This window comes from Apis florea, unplaced genomic scaffold (genome assembly GCF_048593485.1).
Source record: "Apis florea isolate Af1SG1 unplaced genomic scaffold, ASM4859348v1 contig_3493_pilon, whole genome shotgun sequence".
Taxonomy (NCBI): domain Eukaryota; kingdom Metazoa; phylum Arthropoda; class Insecta; order Hymenoptera; family Apidae; genus Apis; species Apis florea.
This window is the reverse complement of record NW_028256772.1, coordinates 1,131,668-1,156,046: the sequence shown is the minus strand read 5'-3', so window position 1 is coordinate 1,156,046 and position 24,379 is coordinate 1,131,668. Positions and strand designations below refer to the sequence as shown.

The 24,379-nt window shown below is 35.9% G+C and overlaps 1 protein-coding gene across 4 annotated transcripts in view; it reads left to right on the top strand.

The window, feature by feature from the left end:
* The window catches only part of LOC100867566 (puratrophin-1), a 344,145-nt gene that overhangs the window by 55,273 nt on the left and 264,493 nt on the right, over nt 1-24,379 (top strand). For all 4 annotated transcript variants that reach the window (XM_086912709.1, XM_086912707.1, XM_012486434.3 and 1 more), the window contains exon 3: nt 13,146-13,346. In XM_086912709.1, the coding sequence (XP_086768835.1) occupies nt 13,146-13,346 (201 nt within the window). The remainder of the gene's footprint in view (nt 1-13,145; nt 13,347-24,379) is intronic.

Below are 24,379 nucleotides of genomic sequence, written 5' to 3'. Positions count from 1 at the left end.
AAGAGAAAATGATAACCTTTTTTTCAAAATCTGAATTGATGAAACAATAATGATGAGTCGATTAATTATCAAATTTATAAATTCAAATAAACTTGAACGACATGTTCTTTTTATCGCTTACAAATAATTTCCGTTCCGAAATATCGATATTTCTTTTCATCCAATGTCAGAAAGGAATTTATAAATTTCGTTCATTTCTGGATCCTTATCAAGCTAAAAAAGAGCACTTCATCTCCCTTTATTTCCGAATATCGTTAAAAAACAGTTACCGATCGAGCTTCGTTCGAACGCGGAAAATGCCGTCGAGGCGAAGGAAATCCGACTCTCCCCGCTGTGTACTCGTTCATCAGCCGCGGACGTTGCACAACGCGAGCGAGCCTCAAGCGTGATTTACGGGGTGCGTATTTCCCGGGGCCTGGAGCGGTTCCTGTCGCCCGATCCGCCGATAGCCACGCGGATAAACATGGAAACGTTTTTGAAGAGATTGTTGCGAGAGGGATCGGCCTTGTTACCCGCGATCTTCGCACGGCCGATCGATAAATTGGTCGATAGCGTGGGCGTTGTTGATTTGTTGGGAAAGCGAGTGAAATGTGTTCGTTTTTTGGGGAGAGACAAGGAAACGCTTGTTTCGCGTTTGATTAACGGGCGATCTTTGTTGGATATAATAATGAAAAAAGAGGAACTTTGCAATTAATTTTTTAAAACTGTTGAAAAGTTCGAGTGAAATAGATTGTCCACTTGGCTCGAACGATCTGTATTTTAAAATAATAATATTTTGATTTTTATAAAATTGTATTATATTTGTAGCTTATAAAGGGGAAAAAATATCTCTCTAAATTTATCTCTCCAGCACGTTAAAAATGGACGACGTGGAAACGACGTCGTTCCCCGCTTTATGGACCCGTCACTTCACGTTGGGCTCCTCCATTATCGTTGAAAGCCATTTCTCGCTTCGAATTTTCAACGCTGTACTCGCGATTTTCGATCGATCTTACGTAATGCGCAATACACACGGCAATTTTCCTTCGACACTCTCGCGATATTCGACGACGAACGACTGCGAATCTTGGTTGCGTAACCGCTGGGCTCCAAGTTTCCGGCAAACTTGATTCGACGCAAGAGAATCGGGGCAAATATTGCGTGTGGGGCGCGCTCTGTCGGGATTAAAGCGCTTCCTCGCGGCAATTAATTTCAATCGCGCACGCGACCTGAATTTAATTGCGCGGATTCCACTGGGATGGTAATGTCAGAACTTCATTTACGAATTGCCGTATGTTATACACAATAAAGATATTACGCTGTACTTTGTTATTTGAATTTCGAGAACTTAACGAAGCAAACTTGACAATCGGTAAAGCAGGATCAGTTATTTAATTTAAAGACTCGAATCTGAAATTTGGACGAGTGAAAATTTCATTGACATCTCGGTCAGAATTTCGATTTAAATTTGAAGTTGTTAAAAATTTAACAAAGATGATGATTGCTGAAACGAATCACGGATGGATTGAAAAAAAAAAAAAAAAAAAAAAAGAAAAATTCGAATTTTCGAACGGTCAAAAGCTGTAATAACCTGTGAAATAATTTCAAAGTGCACAACACAACACCACCAATTTGCAAACGGCACGGATGGCGTTTGATTTATTGCCCCGTATTTTCGCAGAAATCGCTCGCGATATTAAGAGCATAATTGGCAATGTCGTTGATACCGTGAAACGCGTATCGTGAATTACAGTAATTACCAGACGAATTTTTCCGCTCTTCGTCACGTTTTCTACGCGTTCGTCAGCCAGCCCAGGTGGGATACCGTGTTCAACCCGATATTTCGATCGGTTAGAGAGAGCTGGACGATATCGACTGGTAAATAAGCGTCTCCTGTCGCGTTTATTACTCGTTCCCCCGCTCCCGCTATTTGCACTTTCCCCTATTTGTTTAGCAACGAGCTTTTCGATGCGATTACGTTTCGTTCGTTTGACTAGAAAAACGGATCCACACCCGATCTGTTACATCCTCGTTTAAAAGTTAAAGCAATCCTATGCATTTCGAAACAAACGTGAAAATTGAAAATTTTTATTATTTTTAATTCCATAGTTAATTTCATAGATGAAAGTTTATTGGCAAAAAGAAAATCACAGTTTTTTTAAATTTTCGTACAATTTTAATTTCGATAAATAATTAAGTCGTTAAAATGTTCAATCAGTAGTTTCCAGGTTTAAGATATAATTGAAAATCAATTATTGCGATTTGGCGTGTAAAAGAAACTGTCGAGAAATGTTATTTCGTTTGTAGCTGTTCGCTCATTTAACGTTCCTTTCTACGTCATACTTTAAGATCATCAGTAAGCCACTTTAAACCTCTCAAAACGAACTCAAACTCGACGTAAAGAATTCGAGCTTATCTCTTTTAGATTTGCCTCTACTTAAAAATATCTATCTTCCTTTTTTTTTTTTTTTTTAAATATACAGAAGAAAATCTTCTAGATAAATATTTATTTGTAATTAAAGATGATCGCCTATATATATTTATCTCTAAATTCGTATTTTTTTTTACTTTTTCATAGAAATTTTCAAGTTGTAATTTCTTTTATTTTCTTTAACCGATCCGATAAGAAATTTTAGCTGCACTTTGAAATTTGAACGAGCAATGGAGGAAAACAGGTATGGATTTGAAACTTTTGAGATATTGATAGTAAGATAAAATTTTCAATATTCAACGTTGAAACAGATGTTACTAAATTCTGCTTATTCTCCAGATATTATTAATGCAATAGTGTTCATTATAATTGTTGTGTCATTGAATGATGAATAAATGAATAGAATCAGCCTATTTGTACGATGCTCCATTTACACTTCGCCACGAATCTAATTCTTCTTAAGAATAACAAAAAAGCATTGCCCAGATGTTGCACAATAGATTAAAATTTTAATATTAGCTGATAAAATGAAGATTTTACGTTAATATTTTAAAATTAATCACGCTTTCATAACGAAGAGATTTCGCAGCGCGCGAAATTCAAAAAGCTCCTCAATTTCCATAAAAACTTATTTATCAATCAAAAGTACAAAAACATAATTCTTCCAGAGAAATTGGATTTCCCTATGAAGAATGAATTTTTTCTATAAAAAAAAAAAAAAAAAAAGAAAAACTTTTCCAAAACTTTTCCAAAGAAATTCGAAGGATCGGAAGAAAAATTCGAAGGAAACGGCTTCCCTTTCGCGCGTAGCGCCACAAGGAGTCACAAAGGGTATGGGAGCGACACACCCACCGGATGCATTTTACACACTGTAGGTGAGGTGACGTCACCGTCCTATATACAGGGTGCCGCAGCCGTGACCCGTCACCGCGACCCGCGCAGACGCCGATTCTTTGCTCGCGCGCGAAAGTCGGATTCTTGATATCCACCGCCGATAACCCACCAATCGGCATTCCAACTGGCGCGTGACGATGGTTGGTTACCGTTTTTCCGTCGTGTTCACACGGGAAACACAATTAGAGGAGGGAACGCTTTTACTCGTTCGCGTTATTCAATTTTGTAATTCGAGATCTCTCGGTCTAATTGGATAGATTGGGCTGACTTTACAGTCAAACGATAAGATTGATTTGAATTAAGGTTAAGGGGCCGACTTGCCGTTTATTACGTCGAGTAAATAATCGGGTTACGTTGTGATTTTAGGCTAGGTTTGGAAAGCTTCCCTTCTCAAATTCTCCGTATAGGAATTAAATTTGATCAGATAATATCAGAGAGACTCGTATCGGATTTTGTCAAGAGTAAGAGCGAGTCAAGAAATATAAATCTTTTTGGTTTGAACTTTTTGATTCATCGAAACGATTGGTTTTGCCAAATAATGGCTAAGAATGAGTTTGTGTCAATTTTTTTTTTTTTTTTTTTAATTTCTTTTATAATGACATGCGAAATTTATCTTTTCGAATTTATTTAATGAAGTTTTGAATTTCGGACGATTTTTACGATACTTTCTTAAAATTTGATTACCGTTGATCGTAACGATATATCTATTTCCTCTATCTTTTTCTTTATTTCTACGCATTTTTATTTCTGAAACAATATCGACTCGTTAAAATTTAGATTTACAACGGAACTTGGTTTATTATCCAAACTACGATCGAGTTACCTCATTTTTCCATCTCAAAGTTCCACGAATCTTTAGAAAAGCTACAACCATAAGTAGTTTCGACAAACGAAACTCCACCGATTAAAATGATATCGAACATTTGAAAAAGAAAACCCTTTCATCGACTCCGATCCAACCAATCCTCTCCTCGATTCGTTCTCCGCGCTCAATTGTCGAGAGGTGTCAGCGATATCGCGACCGTGTCGAGCGAGATCGCCTCTTTCTCTTCCCCTCCCCGCCCCTGGCGCACACTTCATCGTTGCCTAATGCAATCGCGCGGGTCACGTGCACCGCGTAATGGTGTTGAGGAGATTTTTGTCGAGGGATCGGCAACGTTGTCGTTACAACGTTGCTTCGAGACCATTTTTAAGGAACGACGAATTAATTGCCCGACCGCAAATTGACGTGGCTGGCCGGCCGAGGATATCGCAATGAGAAGTGTATTAAAAGAGTTTTTCAGGGTCGGAATCGACTAATCTTGATCTTCGAGTGGGATGATGAAATATCATTTTGTTCGAGGATCGAAGTTTGCACGAAGTTTCATTCCCGTTCGTCAATCGTGTTGGTATATAATTTTTCTGTGTAATATCAAATTCTTGGATTCTTAATTCTCCCTAAATTTAAATTAAAATTCATTAAATTTTTAAAATATCGATTGTTCGAGTTTAAAAATAGCCTTAATACTAAAGAGAAAATTATACAAGTTCACCTTTGAGCTAATAATGAAATATACCTTTATCTGCAAAAGATAGCTTGTACAGATCTTGGCGCAAAACAAAAGAGTTTGGTGCTTAAAGAAAAAGACTCGAGTTAATCGAGTCCCTTTCCTCGCACCAACAACTTTGCACACCACTATTGATATTTCTATCTAAAATTGATCTTTTGATTTTGAGCACAATGTTCCGTCGACGGGACAATTGCTCTCGAACGCAACGAGTGGTTCGATCCGCGACTTGGAGGAGCGTAATCGCAATCGTGCGACGACGACTCAATCCGATCTGCGCGGTGCATTCCAAGGATTTGTTTCCACTCAGATTACAACGGTAGATATCGGCGACAACCGACCGATATTTCATGCCAGGGACGACCACCAGTGGGCGAAGTTCGCTCGGCTGGTTTTCACGCTGCAGGAGTCCCGGGAAAGTTCTCTTCTCTTCGAAGATTTTTTCCAGAAAAGGAAAGAAAATTTATGACTTTACTCGAGCATCTTTCGAAGATAATCGTTAAACGTTATCGAAAAATCGTGTTTTTCTTCATATAATTTAGGATTTTTTTCACAAAAGAAGGAAACTTTTGCTCGCGTGACTTTAAATGACGACGAAGCGATCTATTATCTTTGTCATTTATAAAAAGTTTTACCAAGTTTCAAACGTCACACTTACCTCTCTCCGTAAAAGCCAACGTAATATTAATAAGATCAAGAAAGGAAAAAGTAAGTAATCATCCCTCTTTCGTAGAATTTAAAAAAGAAAAGTGGTCCATCTAATTAAACTCCATGCATAAACATCTTTCTTCTCTCATAAAATCGGGAAAAGGAAAAATATAGCAAAAAAGAATTTCCCGTTTCGCAAACTTTCGGAAAAAGCAAAAGCAACAGAAACTCGCCTCTAACGAGTCACACGTGCGCGCGAGTCACACCGCTAGAAAAAACGGCAATTCGCAAAGCTTATCGTTTCTGCGAGCGAGAGACATTTCATCAGACAAGCGCGGGTTTCCACGTGCGGAGATAGATTAATGCGCGTTTCCATCCCGCGTTCCTCCCCCTCCACCCTTCGCGCTCGAGAAACTCTCTCCTTCGGCTCGGTGGTCCGCCGCATTATCGTGATCCCGAACAGCGCAGCATTGATGGATATCGGCGAGCGCTTCTGGTGTATTGTGCAACCGCGCTTCGATGGCTTCCGATGGCTTTTCTCGGCGACATTTAATTAACGTCTCCTTTGCCGACCCTCCTTTGCGATTTTTCGATAATTACCGACCGTGTCTCGTCCCTTGAATGCGAGACGGGTCGCTTAGGAGCGTTCTTCTAACGAGGAGGCGGGGCCGAGATAAAAATATTGGAGGAAAGTAAGTGGATCGATCACGTGCTCGCAAAAAGTGCTCTCACCGACGGATGTCATTAACGAACATTTGCTCGGCCACCATCTTAGATAACGGTTCGATTCGAGTTTCCTTCTGTATCGTGTTCTGCTTATCGGCCGAGTTCTCTCGATGATTGTTCATTCTTTCGCGTTTATTGCACGCCAGGCTCACGGTCCGTTGTTATTTATGGTATTAAATTTGGCTTAAGTTTGCGTGATGGCTCGTGCGGTAAGATGCGTTTTAGAGTGGTTAATTTTGAAGTGGTAATAAGTGGATTTTTTTGAAATAATTTTTTTTAAGATACTACAGTGGTTCATAAAAGTATTCAGTTAATTGTTCTACATAATAGAGCAATTTTATTGTCGACCAATTTTGATACAATTTCAACTGGACCCTCTTTTTTTCTTTTTTTTTTTTTACACCAAGTTGATAATTCTAAATATTTTTCAATTTAAAATTTTGTCCTATCTTCCAATCATTGGAAAGTTATATTTAAAAAAAAAAAAACGAAAATTCATTGACATCTGTGTGAAAAAGAATATTACTTCGTATATAAAATTTTCGCTAAAAAAGCATGTTAGATAATAAGTGTAATTGAAATTTGTACGTTGGAAATTTTTAAATTTTGTTTTAAAATAATAGCGTATCTTGGATTAGCAGAAACGGCTGGTATCGCCAGCCATTAACAGCCATCATCCATTTAACAGCACGGCGACTTTCAGCCGTGTATGCATCCAAGGCATCGCACACTATATTTCATCATGAAATAAAGTGAACAAACACTCGGTTGTCACCGTGCAAGGAGCAGTCGATCATGCTTTGATAGGCAAAATATTTAGGTTGCTATTGAAGCTGTGCACAGGAGTGTCGATGTTGTTCCGTTGTCGCTAAGTGGACACATTTAGAATGCGCGTAATAACGTCGATGCCATTCAACCAAGCTTATATCGAGTTATATCCTATTAATAAAGCTTTCTCTGGGCAAAGTTGTCTCAACACTCTGCCACTCGAAACAAACTCGTTGACAATCGATGATACACTGGCAATAATATCGATATTTCAACAACAATATTTTCCATTCCCTCTTTTCTCCTTTCTCGAAAATGTACACGAGTATATTAATAATCAAAGCGTAAATATATATTCGTCAAATATTTATCCACGATCAAGAGTAATATTAACAAATAATCGCAAAAGAGATCGATCCAAAATTTAAAAAGGAATAAAGATAAGATTCGATTCGAAAATTTCGTTCGAGTATGGGTTGTAAAAATTGTAAATAAAAGGAGGGAAGAAAAGGGGGCGCGAGAAAATCGCGAGCTAATGCGAATCGGCCGCGATCCCTGGAATACAGGCCACGTGTAAGAAGTGTCAGACACGCCAGGGAGAGTGATAACCCGTCAGTTATATAAATGTATTAAATTATATTCTATGGGTTAGACACGCATCGCGGAGAATGGGTTGGACGTCTGGCTGATTGGTCGGGTAGATCGTGTAACAAATGTTTTCACGATCTGTATTATTCTCGGCCGAAGGGAGGGGAGGAAAAAATTCATCTTACGCCGTTCCAGCCAGCCTATCTGTCCCTCCCCTCTTCCCCTCAGTTTCAATTGTTTCCATTATAGACCATGGTAGATTCCCATGGCTGGCGAGTTTTCGAGCCACCTTGATCGATGTCACGCTCGAAGACAAATCTGCGGGGATTGCATCGATGCTCGATGTTGCGAAACTCGAACAAGGAGAGACAGTTGGACGAATTAACGACGACGTGAAAAACTTGATTCCACGATGTCGATGTCGATTTCGAATTGGAATTAGAATTAGGTGGAAAAAAGAATCTTATATTTATTTATCGTTTTTGCCTTTAAAATTTTCGGAAAAATTAGTTACCAATCCTGATTGGCTCAATTTTTTGGAAAGCGATGACTTTTTGAAAAGAGAGAGAGAGAGAGAGAATTCGAATTTAATTAGCAATATTTCAATTTAATATTCATATTAGAATAGAAAAGAAGGATTAGCCCCTACGACATTTCGATTGTGGACCCAACAAACATCCATTCCACTCGACCAAATTACAATACATTTCAAACTCGAAATTCACGGATGCAAATTGGCGGGCGTGAGAGATACAGCGGAACAAAGCGGTCGGTTAAACAAAGAGGCTAATCAAGCGCCCTCGATTTCAATTCCGCGGGTGTTCGGAAAAGGGTTGCGCCGATTCTCCTCTCTCCTCTTCTCTCTTGTGGCTCTTGTATCCTCGTTGGTCCTCGATGTGGGGTGAAGTTTCGAGGGTGAAATTCGTTTGAAGTATCTTTGATTCGGTTATGAAGGGGTTTTTGGGATCGAAACGTCGCCACTTTCGGGTTGATTAATTAATCGAACGATGTTTTTCATCGGTTTTTGGTTTGACATTTGTGAGAAGTTGGGATTTTTTAGTGTTGATTTAGGAATCTTGGTCTAAAAATTAATACTCGTCTTAATTTTTATAGAGAAATTATTGTATATCAATTTACAAATTGCTTATAAATACAATAAAATTAATCTTAAAAATCTTGTAATCGATTTTCAGATAATTCAAAAAACTATTGTACTCTACTTACTTTTATCATTCTTTTATCAGAAAAAAATGATTGTTCACGATGATGCCCCTTCTTGGAATCAAACATTCGTAATGAATGAAAACAGGCCGCGTATGATCATAAATGCGTTATATTCACAACCCAGCCAACCTGTTCCCAAACATCGATCCACAATTCGAAAATAAATCACGATATAATCACAGGGAAGGGTAAATAAATTGCTCTCGGTGGTGCGTGTGTTCGAGCAAACGCATTAATAAACAATATACGAGCATAATGTGTGGCTGATTAAAACCGCTGTGATTAATTTATGCGAATCCTCCGCCCAGAATCCCCCATGGAAATCCTGACCACCCTCTCGACTTACCCTTTCCCCATAAATTTCGACCGGCCAAATATCGGTGCACTGACGAGCACCGAAATGACGAGCCAGCCCTGTTATATATATATACCTCGTGCAAAATAATACCCATTCGACGAACGAAAATTATCGATACCCGGCGGGAGCACGACGAGAGCGAGACAATAGCTGATTTATACTACTCGTTCACGAGGTCGGTAACAGTTGCTCGAACCGTGTAATCGGGGGGGACATTACAAATTGACAAGTGGCTGTCAATTCGTATTCGAGCTTTGCTTTCGTGTAAATTGTGATTTAGATTTCTTTCTTCCCAGATTGTTCGCTTGATCTTTGCTAGATCATTGTTCAAAGGAGAATGGAATTTATTCGATTTACCTTGTTCAGCTTGGTTTTCTTGACGTTTGTGAATTATTATTATGTTTGTAACGTTTCGAAAGTAAGTTTCGCGTATGAAAATGTCACGGTACGCGTTATACTTGTTGGTAATTAATCGTTTGTTATATATTTTTTTTTTCTCTATTATAGTTTCCATTCGCGTTGGAATTAAACTTTTTTTTTAACTAATTTAAAAACTCATCTGTGCGCTCGACTTCATCCATCGATTTTTTAGATCTTGTGAAACAGCTTTATCGTACGTTTATTTATCGCGTGCAAAGTAAAGATTGAACGAAGAGACGAACATTATAATAATTTACGTGAAAAGAAGCGCATATAACAGAGCTGTTTACGTGAAAGTATTCACGTGGAATATGGTAGATAATTAAAATTACAATCTAATATTCTCGTATATTTTTGTAAACATTCCCTGAGTTTCCAAAAAATCTCCACATGTATTACATACATTTTGCATTCAGTCTATTTATTATTAATATTCCACCGATCGGTAATTTAATCAAATATTTTTCTCTTTTCAATATACCCAATATCCAACAATAAAATTTGCACAAAATTTCCAGAAATTAAAAACGTATTTTCTCCTTGTATTATTTATTTCTCCAACTTTCTACTAATTATAATATATTGGACCAATTTTACATTCCTCGCGTAATCTTTCGAAAAGGCTCGTCTCGAGGCGGATGGGGGCGGAAACACGTGGGCGATTGAGCACGTGTATAATGGTTACATCGGCCGAGCGGCCGTTAAACCACAGTGTTTATGCAGCCCGGTGTAACGATGCGCGCCGATATAATGCACCCACATCGCCGCCGGGAGGACGCATGCCACTTGTCCGAGCGATCCTCCAGCGGATAGCAACAGTATCCGGCCCCCTCCAGCCAACCGAAAAGTGTGTCTGGACTCGGCAAGCTTTGCTCGAAAACTGGATCGCCTCGATTCGCGTGGATGAAGGCGAGGGACGAAATTCTTTTTTTTTTAATATTTGGGGGAGGAGATTCGTATATAGTTTATCCCTTTCGATTTATTATGGAATTTATGACGTTCACGCTTTGTCCTGTTCGATTTATTTATTTCATATTGAAAATATTGCGTGCAATTTGCGTTCGATTATTTGGAATTGAGGAAACATAGTAGAACAACGAAGAAAAATTGTTATTGTATTATTTAAAATTTAGAAATTTTATTTTAAATTTTAAATAATTCATTTTCATCGAGATAAGTTCTTAACCTCGTCAAAATCAAATTGATCAAATTGATTTTCATTAGACATTTTCATAATACATCGAAACGAATCATTTTTGCTCTACAATTGCGTTTAAAACTTGGATTCTCAACTTAAAGATAAAATTAAATTTTTGAAGAATTATGTTTAATAAAAATCTATTGCACATCAATTGTAAATCAAGTACAATAAGAATAAAGACACGAGACAGTATAAAAACAACTCGACTTAATACATTGTTATCTTGCTACATACCTGCGAATATGTTGCTACTACGAGTACAATTAAGAAAATTCGAATCAAATTTGACCGGATGTATCAACGTTCCAATTTCAATACAGTTTGCATAAAGACGGTGAGAAGACAAGCAAGAAGAAACGAAGGCGTCGATGCTCGTCGAATTAATCTTCACTCCCCCGAAAAACAAGTTCCCAGAGAGTTCATTGAAAGTGCAGAAGAACGGGTGCTGGCATAAAATTCAATTTATTCCCCCTTGTTTGTTCTCACCGTTGGGGGAGATCGACGTCGATAACAGATTCTTATGGCGTAAGCCATGATTCCATAACAATATGGAAGAGAGGACCGTTACCTCTCGGTTGTCGTCGAGTGCTTCCCTTTTCCGGAACCGTAGTTCACGTTAAAACGCTTCTGGGAACGCGGAAACCCAAGATGTTGCGTAATCGAGGAATTCACGCTGTATATGTGTTGTGCAGTAGAGCTTTTTAGCGTTTTCAGCAATCTTCATGAAACGAAAATAAATAAATAATTCGTTATTTCTTCGTTCAAGTTCAACAATCAATGGCCAGGAAAGATGTTAAGCTCAATTAATTAGATTAATTATCAATTTAAATATATGTCTGACTGATTTTAACAATCTTGAGATATTGATTGAAATTGAAAATCGAGGCTTATATTTTAAAAAGACGCTTAAATAGAAATTTAATCCTAGCTCGTTGCTCGATTGTTTTCAAATATTCTTCGAAGAAATATATTTTTAATCTTCTTTAATAACGGGCATTTATTCATAGATCAAATGTAGTTATTCAATCTTTATCACATATGAATAATCCATTTTCACAATGAAGACTTTAGTGCGAGTCTTCATGCACTATTCTATTAATACTAAATACTTGCTTCTAACAAAATATTAATAAAATTCTAATCTTTTTTTATACATTTAAATCAATTTAGTTTTATTAAATTGATATTCGTACTAAAAATTGATTTAAATTGATTTTAATTTCGAACACTTCTATGTGAACGCTTATTCGTATTCGTAATTTCAAAAATTTGTTTTCTATTTCCAACAATAATAATTAATACGACGAATATTTAGACGAAGACGCACACAAGTAAGTTTCAAGTACAAGTGGCAACAATGTAATTAATTATCGGCTATCTGGCGGAATTAATCTAGTTCGGCCTACACTACAACCAGGTATAATAATAATCTCATGGTATTCGTTCATTTATCACGGGGCTACAATAAGGAGATAAGAACGCGTGCATTGTGCTGCTGCGTCCGTGATAAGTGCTGAATATTAACAATGCAACTATCTCGACCTTTGCCAGCCATTATACCGTTCATTAGCGGTAATGGGGATTGTATATTCAATTATCAATTGTTTTCTGAAATTTTAATTTCGTGTTCCTGGATAGCAGGAACGGTTATCGGCTGAGCCAAACTTGTTATCCACTTGTCAAATTTTTCTTATCATTGATTTATTTATTTATAGCGATTAACTTCTCTAAATATTTTTTTGTTATATATCTTCCTAAATTAATTTCCTTTTTTATTAATTGTTAATAAAAAAAAATGGGATTTTATTAAATCTCATCTTTAACGAATATTCTCTCACTCTGCGTTCTTATGTAATAACTCTTGCAATGAATTGCCGTGAGAACGAAGAAAAAAGAAATCCTTTGAATCCTTTAACGCGTGCATTAGACTTTATATCTCATTTTTAACTTTTACATCCGTACGAGAAATATAACTGAATCTAATAATTGATATTAATAATTTAATAATAATTTGTAATATTAGAAAAACAAGAAGCAACGAACTATTCGAAAAAACCACGATTTTCATCATGGTGAAATGAAATTTCCAACGAACTGTAACTTTCTTTTCCACCAAACAAAAAAAAATCCAATTTTTTAAAAAAATTATTTTAAATGATACACCGACATTTTTTTTGATATGTAATAAGAATTATAAACGTTTCTCCATCGCACTCAACTACCTGTCGCCTCGAAATTAATAATTTCGTTTACCCAACCCTCTCTCTACATCCTCGCCGATCCTGTTCAGATAAGGGCTCCATGCCACTCGGTAACGTTTCCCCTGGTAAACAGACTCGTGAAAGGAGCGCTCTGTTGCAGGGCCGCGGAGACGTCGCGTCGTTGGTCCGGAACTTGCTCGGCCCGATTTACGGCGATGGCGTTATCAATCTGTTGATAAGGCAGGCCCGGGACATCCTGGTGTGCGCTTATCACGGCAACTTGGAGAACTTCCTCAAAACTTATCTGTCACCGGCCGCAACCCTTTTGGCGGAAGTGAAGTCGGCGGCCGCCTCTGAAATGGTGAGTTCGCCTATTGCGTAACTTTTTTCGTTTACGTAAAATTCATTCGTTTTTTTTTTTTTTTTTTGATAAAAGATATGTCATTTGATCGATTCTTATCGATCAATTTGTGGAACTCCAGTTTTTCATGATATCATGAAAATAAAATGAATGAATGCTTTTCTCTCTTCCTTTCGAAAATGTAAAATGTAGCATATTTATAGGCTAAAATTTCTCTTGATTCATAACTGATGATATTAATAATTGATAAATAAATAATTCGAACAAGATCAAATTTGTCGTTTGCTATTATCGAACTTGGTAAAGTTAACTCGATTGGGTATCGTATTTAGGGGTTAATCGTTCGGCTCTTCCTTGAATCTGGTCCGTCCAGATGGAGCAGGAAAGGTGAGAGAGCTCGGATTGTTCCGCGAAACGATTAAAGTAATCAGTCTCGTGGCTGACGAGAGTCCAAGTATGGCTGGACTGGATCCAGTTTCGCGGCCAATTGCGAAATCCGACCACTTGTGGTCCGGATGACAGGAGCTTCTATTTATATAACCGATGACCGATTTAATTGGCGATGAAAGCGTAGATAAAAGGGACGAGGAAATTCGCCTTTTTGTTTCGGATTAGTTGATTCGCTGAAGAACGAATCGACTATGGAAATGAGGTAGCTTATATTTGAGTAAAGAGTTTAAAAATTCTTTAATTCTCTATAATCTTGATTACCAAAAACCTACCTAAAGAATCAGAAATTCCAAAGTTTCTTTTTGTTAAGAAGAATATTAAATATTTTTTCAAATATATCTGTTACCAGTTGCAGCTTGTAGATTTTATAGTGCTATATACGAATAGCAAAATGATATGCTATACTTTCTTGTAATTTTTCTGCACAATTGCATCGAGAAGATTTTTCTTTCTACCATTTCATAAAAAATTTCAATAAAATTATTCATTAATAATTACTAATATAACTACAATTCAATAATTACTCAACTACTACTCAAACTTGAATATTTTACAATATTTGCAATATTACAGAACGGATAGATAGATAGATATGCTCAATGCTCAGAGAAGACAATTGTCCCAAAGAGAATTTTCGTGTCTTCGCATAGAAAGGCGACCCTTGTCGGTCGATCATCCCTAATAACCCCTGTAGTTGCGGGTAACCGGCCTGTCTTCAATCTCGAGGGCCAAAGGGCACGTGTCCTCTTCAGGGTTAATTTATTTACGTGGAGGGGGAGGTCACGCCAGTCGCACGAGGTGTTTCGAGAGGGTGGAGGTCTCCTAAACGTTAATTAAAACTCGAGAAAGGGGCAGTTAGGGGGAGGGTCGAGCACGTGACGAAATAAGCTCGAGGTGATGAATAAAGTTTCGAAGTAATTGCGCTGTTGAGAGTGATTTCGATCGATCGATTCTGTCGATCTTAATTGCGAAGCAGCAACGCTCTCTCGATCGTTTTTGATTGGACTGATATTGTCTTGAAATCAGTTTGTTCGTTTGTCGTATGTTCAGGTAAGAAAGAGAAATATTTACAATATTAACGTTATTTACAAATTTATAGAATTTTAATATAGATTGGAAGCATTTGAATTGGATTAAGTATTTTTTAAAAAATTTCCTATTTCTTTACAGAATTTAAAAATTAAAATCGTGTATTTACGTATCCTGAAAATATAAAGATTTTTTTCTATTTATATTTTCATTATTATATCTATGTACTTATACGACTCGTTTTCTAATAAGATAGAAAGAAGATAGAGTTGCTATCTCTGTCCAAAACGATTCAAAGATTTTTCTGTAACCGATCTGTAACTTTCCTTATCCTAAAATCCAATATGTAAAAAGACATACAATGATACTTTCATCAAATCATTCATCATGTTGTTTCTCGTCAGCTTCAAATTTTATAATTCGTAATAGAGCTCGACAATTTTAACGAGTATTTTCTGCTCACAAATGAATCGAAATATCGCAAGACTTTTATTAACTAATTAACATTAGTTCCTTACATAAAATTCATTATCATCAATTTCCAAATTTTACAAAAAAACTTCAAATTCTAATTTACAAAAAAAATCATAGTTACATCAAATATATAACTACTACTCTTAGAGTCGAGGAAATTTCTTCAAAATTAGCTTAGCTTATCGCGCTCCAAGCGGACAGAATGGGAAGCGCACAATGGAACGGCGCTCGATAAATTGTAAAGAGAGGACCAATAAAGAGAAGGACGCGGTGGCTCACGACAATTTGGCAGATATGGGGCAGCGATGTCCACGCGGTGGAAAGCGGAGCGAGGCTCGCTCGTTAGCGCAGAATTTCTGAAAGTAGGTAGGCAGCGTTCTGCCTAATATAGGCGAGGCCTTTGTCCGCGAGCAATCACATCCGGTATACACACTGTCGATCTGGAAATTTGTCCACGGATTCCACCAACACGATTCGGCGCTTTCTTGTTGCGGCCATTAGTCGGCCATTCGTGTCGCGACCTCTGTCGCGATTAAATTCAAGCCTTTCAAGCTTTCGTCGGGGTTAAAGGCTCGTAGGATTCTTTTCATTGAGTCGATTCGATTGCAATGATTAAACCTTTCGCTCAGGATCAATACGTTAACCAATAAAAGTTAGTTAAAACAAATAGTTTTTGACGAGAGAACGAATTGTACAGCATATAATTATATTGGACAATTTCGTATTTTTTAGGATATTGATGAAGGAAAATTGAGAATTTAGATGTATTCAATTATTTTATCGTAAGTTATAATACTATAATATTCCTTAACTTAACTTTATTAGTAGTATCTACCTTTTTATAATTCTATACGCTTATTTTATTATATCTCTGAATATTAATTTTCTTATGGAAACATTCAAATAATTTATATTTTCCATCCAAACGGTTTATTCATTAAAATCGAAAAATAAATTATAAGCAAAGAATACAAAAAAAAAAAGAGCTACCCTCTTTCAACCATTCCTCTTCACGATATCCAGGAATCTAATACTTCTTGCAACCCTGGCAATAACTCTCCCCACAAGAATTATCCCTGCATCGAGCGCAAACAGAAAGTTTGTTGGGGAGAAGAAAAGATGTACCCGCCTAAGCGATATATCAACGCAATTTGCCAGCATCCTTTCGATCAATAACTTGCTGCACGGGATGAAACAGGGATTATCCTTCGTTAAACGATCGTCTCGAAAGGTTGTCGAATGTTTGTGTCGAGTGAATTATCTAGCGGACAAGTAATTCGACGGAGCTCGTTACACCCGAGCCTGTATATCCAATTAAACCAATTCGTGCTTCTCTCTCTCTCTCTCTCTCTCTCTCTCTCTCTCTCTCTCTCTCTCTCTCTCTCTCTCTCTCTCTCTCTCTCTCTCTCTCTCTCTCTCTGTATGGATCATCATAAAACGTAGATTTCTTTATTTGAAATGATCTTCTTGGCTTCTTTCTTTTTTTTTTTTTTTTGAACTCGTTCTTGATGTAAAATTGAAATGGATGTCATTGAATTCATTAATTCGTTAATTCATTCTGCTATATTTTTGAATTTTTTCGATAAGTATGAAAGAATTAATAACAAACTATATTAGACGATATTGAAGTTGCAGAAAAGCTTACGTTCATTCCAAATTCAGAGAGGATTAAGCATTTTATGGATCCAAAGTATAATAAAATAAATATAAATGTAATTATAAACTTGTAATTGAAATTACAAGTACGGGGACTTATGTATCTAACTTTGATTATTATAATTTCGACTGCTCAAAGATTGTTTGTTTCATATTTTTACGTTTCATTTAATTTCAAAGTTAGAATTTTGGAGATATTTCGAATCATAATTCATAAATACGCACATTAATTAGCTGTATTCATATCGACAAAAGATAAGCCATACTTACACTAACCAACCTAATAAATGAATATAACTGTTAATCGTCCTCGTCAACAGATAACTTCATCTCATGTTGAAACGTAAAACGTTTGCGGAATATCTCGACCAGTTCGTTTTTTTACCTCAGCCTAAATATATTTTAAATACTTAATTTGGACGCCCTTCCACACACACCGTGTCGACCACCGTGCGCGACGTACGTGTAATCGCTGTATCAAATAGAACCGATAACGACACAAGGTTACGCGTGCGTGGCATGGACTGTAATAGCAATAATTTCTCGCCAAGTAACGATCGTTTCGTACCACCGTATACGGACGAACTGGGAATTCGCCCTAGACTCGCTCAGACGTATAGAAACACGATCGTAAATATCGTTTCGTGGTCTCCTAGTGTCTTAACGGAGTCCAGGATTTTCGTTTCGGGAAATTGGAGAGGAAGATCGATTCATGTATGTGCCTTACTCGTAGTATTTGTTTCGATGTTTCGAAATTATTGCTGTCGGTTATTTAGGGATTGAAAACGGATTTCTTCTTTATTGATAATTTTTCGTTCGGTTAACGACGAGAGAATTTATACGAGAGAATTTTATAATGTAATGATAAAGAAGCTTCATTTAGAGAAACATTTATATTGTCGAAAATTATGCAAATATTTATAACGCGATCTTCGAAAATTCGTTCAAAATTCGCGAAAAATATAAAAAAGAAGCATTATCTTAGAATGAAGAAGCACGTAACATATTTCTCGATGCTATTTCGAGACTATTACGACGAACGCTAGATCGCTAAAAAATCGAAGATCGAACGGAGTCAAGTATGAGTGGATTCTTCCAAGTAACTTCGATAAGCTGTAACTCGATGTTGCCACACGAACAGAAATAAATATCGCAGGGTTTCCCTTACACCTGTGCGGGATTATACGCGTTTATCTGCCCACGCGAATTCCTGCCCTTCGAATATCGAGTCGATCGAGTTGATCGCGTTTCCAGTTCCTCTTGGTGCGATCAGAGTTTTAGATCTGGCTTTATTGTTCTATTTTTTAGGAAAAATAGAAATTTGTTTTTTCTCTTTCGCTTCTCGTTTGACAATAATCATTTTATATTGATCGAAAGTGAATATCGATCGATTATTCGATTGATGCTCTATCATTCTCTCTCTCTACTATATATATATATTTATTATATATTTTTGATTTGCCATTCAATTGCACAATATGAAAAACGAGCATTAGTTCGATACATCAGATCGATAATTGATTCGGTTTCAATCAGATAACGAAAACCGGATAACGTGAAAGCGCTTTAAGAGCATAGCGAACAAATCGTGATGTAAGCGACGAAGCAAGTTGATCGAAGAAAAGAAACCAATTAAAACGAGTGCAGCAGCACAAATAAAAAGTCATCTACGTCGTCGCCACAATTTGTTCTTCGAGTTTTTCTTTTTTTTTTTTATAAAAGTTTGATATTAATATTTATGCATCGTAATATGATCTGTTTGATTTAATTAAACAGTTTAATTAATCAATTAAGGATTTAGCGTGATTTAAAGATAATATATCATATTAAAAAAGAAAAAAAGAAATTTCAAAATTTAGTACGCTTCATGCTTACCTAATTATCTTATCATTCAGTTTACAAACATTTCTAAATATATTATAACTAAAAATATTGCTCATTAGAATAGATTTTATATTTGAAATACGAATGACTTATAATAATTTATTTATAATTTTCTTCAATCAATTAAAAAAAAAATTTGGAATTAACATTCTCTAATATTGAAATAATCTCTTTCCTATTTTCTTCAAAACGTTCCCTCAAAATCTTCCAATATCTATCACCCTTCGAACAAGATCTTTCAAATTACGAAACCATCCACTATCGTTATCGAACTCCTCGGGTAGGTCATTTGATCAACAGACTGTGTGCCAGGTGGCCAGGACCTACGTAGATGGCCACACACAGACGAAGGGTGCGTAGAGACTGATGACAAAGAGACGGTGGAGAGAACGGGACCGTATAGTGAAGGAATACCGGCGAGGAATAGCAGTAGGTGTAGCCAGATAGCGCGATGAGAGCATCGAAGACACTGTAACGGTGCCTCGTCCGAACTGATTGACAATGATTGAAGGCTGTGTGTTTCGTCTTGGAGCTGCGATAGTCACGGCCAGCTTCCAGATTCCAGATTCCTCCTGTAAACCACCGACACACGTGTACAGGGTGTTTGGATGAATTAGATGGAAAATTTAAGGGATGATTCGAGTTTGAAGCTTATTTTTCCAAGCATTGAAAGCATTTTTAATTTGCTTCGCATTAAATAGAATAAATAGAATCTATCTATTTCGTCTAGTGCAATTGCGTATAAGTTGAAAAGTTAAACTTCAATGTATGTTTATATGTTTGCACATCTATTAATTTGTTTATCTTATTTTAATTTCTGGAATTATCCCTCAAATTTGGATATATGGAATGATATTTATGTTCATTTTACGTTAATTCGTAGAGAGAAGTTTGTTCGATTAATTTAAATATATTTTCATCGATTTTTAATTTTTTGATAAGTAAAGAACGAAGCTGAGAAAAATGCAATTTTTTTATTCTTGGTTTCTTGCTTCTTATATTGGACACGAAACAACTATAGTCGAAGAACACCCTGTATATGTAGGATTGTAACTATCTTCATTATTGAATCTAGAAGATCTATGCCGGGAGCAGAAACATCGACCCACGCGTTGCGATCAGTCAGTTTCTTCCGATCATCTCGATCGAAGAGCCACCCAACGCGATTCTATTATTTGCGCTCGATTAAATTAAGGCTATTTCCGCGATCCTCTGACATCGATATATCGTGATATGGAGGAGATGGATGGAAAGATACCTAATACCGATTTTCGAAGGTATGAATGATGATAAAAGATTGGAAGATTAAAAAAGTGCTTGATAATTAGATACTTGTTAATTTTGACACATTACCGACGGGAAACGAGAATTCTCGTTTTATTGAAATATACCTTATCGACGGGAAACGACAGTATATTTCATAAAAATGCTCCGTCGTTAATGTGTAAAGATAAATTTATGATAAAATTTTAATACAATTTATTTTTCTTTGTCATCTTGTTATTAATATTTAATTTTCATTTTGTTCAACTTTTCAGTAATAATAATGAAATATTATGATTGAAATATAGCTATAATGATAATTTTAATAACTAATAAAATGAATAAAATTTTATCTTCACTGGATTCTTAATACTTAATACCAGAATCATTATTCAAACTCAAACTTCAAAGATAAATCTCACGAGTATTTATCAATTCGACCTCCTCCAATATGGTTTCATTACGGAGAAAATCATCGAGGGAAACCTACTAAAATTCCGCCAAAGAGAAATCTTTTTATCGAGTACGATCATTTGTCGTACGGGAAACAAACTTTAGATTGTGGAATTTTAACGTTTCATCCGCAAAAGAATCAACGTATATGCGATTCGCGCCTCCTATTAATGGGAGATTTCAAAGAAAAGAAATTTATACGAAATCGACAATATGCTCTCGAGGCTCGGTCGGATGATATATCGATACCATGGAGACAGTATCCGCTGTTACCAGATACTTAACCCGTGACCAATCGGTTATTTACACGACTGGTTACCTAGCTACCTACTTGCCAGCTATCAAACGAGGACCGACCTCTATGCGAGAGACAATGAGACGAGGCGTCCTCGCTTTCGAGACGGTTACCGTTTTGTTGTTCCTAGGTGCTTCCTCGATGATACTTGGAAAATGTACTGTATAAGAGAAGCTTGGATAACTGTTTCCTTGAAATGTTCAGAATTTTATGGTAATACCTATGAAATAACCTTAAAATAGGTGAAGCTTGTCAAATGGAAGATATTTGTTTTAGATTGAAAATGAGGTTAGGAAATGTGCAGGTCAAGATAAGCTTGAATAATGTTTCCGTGGAACATTTTGTGGTAATGATTGTGAAATAATCTTGAAATAGGTGAAGTATGTTATGGGAAATATTTGAAATTGTTTTGGATTGAAAGTATTAAGAAGTGTACTGTATAAGAGAAACTTGGATAACTTTCTTTGAAATATGTAGAATCTATGAAATAATCTTGAATTGGATTGGATGAAATTTATTAAATGGAAGATATTTGAAAGATTGTTTTGGATTGAAAATGTGTTATATAAAAAAAGTTTGGATAATATTTCTTTGAAATATGCGGAATCTTGTGATAATATAGAATAAAAAGTTTATTGTTAAATAAAAAATAATAGAAAGATTGGTTCAAAGATGTGCTTAGGAAATAACTCTTTCTGTGGAATAATATATAATCATCTTAGAATAGATGAAGCTTTTGGGAGATTTTTGAGAATAAGTTTCAATTAAATCTTCGATTGAAAAAAATTTGATGCTTGAGAAATTAAAGAGATAATAGAATAATGTATGATAATACAATGGAAATATAAGGTGTATATGAAAAGAAATCAATACTTTAAAAGTATTTCATTTTTTTCCAAATGCATTTACTTACAAGTCTACTTATAAGTACTCAAACATTTTATTATTTCATTCTAATATTTACATATTAAATGATATATGTACAGTAAAAATGTGAAACAGATATGAACAAAAAAATAAATAAATAACTTTACTCATATTCTACTTTTTCCAAGTGCACTTAATTACAAAGTATACTTACAAATACTTAAACAAGCTTCACTAATGCATTCTAACATTACGTGCATTTACATATTAAATGTATGTAAAACAGGTATGAATAAAAAAATCAATACTTTACACATATTCCACTTTTTACAAATGCACTTATTACAAGTGGTCAAATGTTCCACTATTGCATTTTAAATTTACATACTAAATATTCTTCAATATTTTTTTTTTAAATGTTTTGTTAATATTTAAAAGAAGAGACTCGTCTTAAATGAGATAGATAAAAGAATGTTTTCATATGAGAAATATATTCAAGATTACCAAGATTTATATATGCGTATAAATATTATATAATCCGTTTATTTTATACAATATATTGATTTGAACGACCGTAACGATAAAAATGAAATCCATATAATAATTAATGCAATTATATATAAAAGTATCTTATAAAATATATTATGTACGATTATTTCTAAATCATTTCAATCGATCATAATTCGATTTTTAAACATTTAACTTTAATGAAATACCACAATAAATATTATGATTCCCATGTTACATCCCACTAATTTTTTCATTCCTAACCTAATTCGACGAATCAAGTAATTAGTTTCTTCAACTATATTAAGAAAACCAATATCTGTCTTTACATTTCCTCTTCTTTGCGAATAGCAAAGTGGTATCTAAGCTGGCATCGTTTACGCATATCACAACTATTCATTGTTCGTGGAAGATTCAATCTCTTGGGTCCGAGAAAGTCTTTCTCCTCTTCCTGCATCCGTGCTAGCGAAAGAGGAATCGAGGAGAGGTCGAAGATAAATGAACCAAGTGTTATTTTCCGAACGTGCCGCGCTTTTACATAATGAATAGGAAAGCGAGAAAACACGTCTAGGGAGGATTTTGTTTTATTATTTACGTAAGCGACCATGCGCACAACGGTTAAAGCGGTTGAATTTGCGTGCAAAAACTGCGACCAATTTCTAATAGCCGGTTGAATACGTGGTGGGGAGGATGACTAGTAACAAGCGTAGACAGTCCTTGCCAATGTGAAACGCTTAACTACGCACAAGTTTCCCTCCCTAGATTAGATGGTAGATGGTAGATAAGATACTTAGGCTTGTCATCGTATGGGACTTGGTTGCGGAAGATGCGCTTGTTTCCGATTGCTTCGCTTCATTCTTCCTTGGATTTACGATTTTGTTCGATGGGGTAATAATTTAAAGAGGATTGAAAATCTCTCAGCAAATGGAAGATAGATTAATTTTAGAAATAATTTAATTTAGAAAACAAGTTTAGAAGAAAAGAAGAAAATAGTCCATCTAAAACTTGTGACTCATTTTGTTAATTTAAAATCTTAATTTTTGCTTTAGATAGAGGAAAGGAGGTTTTATCATGCAAAACATTTCGAAATTTATAATAAAATCATCTTTTCTTTTTTCTATATATATATATAGTATAGAATATTTTTGCGCTTTCCTCTTATTTGCAAGATATTTAATTACTATCAAATTGTATCATTTTGTTATGATATTGGCTAAGGAAAAGAATACTATGAAAATCAATTGTATTATTATGAGTTTTAATATTATAATATATGATCAGTATATTTCCATGAATTTGATTAAGTTGAATTGAGTAATATATTACTTGAGATTTAAAGATTTAAAAAAGATTTAAAAGTTTTAATAATATCAGTCATTAAATAATGAAAGTTACTCAATCCCGTATAGAAACAACGTCAATTAAAATAATTAAGAACTATTAGAGCCACGATTTCAAAAATCTATCGATCTTCTCTCGAGCACCTTATCCTAAAAGGAATCAATTCCCCGGACGTTCGAAACTTTCCTGCGCCAAAAGGAAATATCTCATTACTCCAAACCATTCAAGCAGAATTCCTCAAGTTCCAAAGCGTGATTGGGTCCGATGCTATAACTCAACATCACTTCCATATGCGTACACCACTCAATCGATTAAAATCCCCCATGAAATCACCGTGAAATCGGCTTTGAAACCCTTGGGACGATTCTTGAGACTCGGACAAGAAAGTGGCGCGATGAAACCGGGCGAATCAAATGGGGCTGCGTTTCACAAAGATTGGAAGGAAGATTCCAGCGCCATTTCTTGTGCGCGTACGAACGCTTCCGATGGTGAACAGTTCCGTGATGCTCGAGCCGGGTAGTTAATAAATTAGTCCAATAACGTGGAGGACGGGGCAAAAACTGGCGCTGCTTCATAAGCTTGTTCCTCCTCCGCTCGCGGCCTGCCTTGAACGAGCGGCACGCGGATTATCTGTAACGGCAGCGGCCTTCTTAAAGGAGATACAATTTAATTGGAGCTCAACTTCCTCAGCCTTTCACCTTGGAGACCATTCTTCTGCCTCTGAGCCCCAAGTTTCTACCTTCCTCGATACTTCCTTAGGATATAATCCTAAAAACTTGTGGATCGCGAGGATGTAGATGCTGATTTATATTAT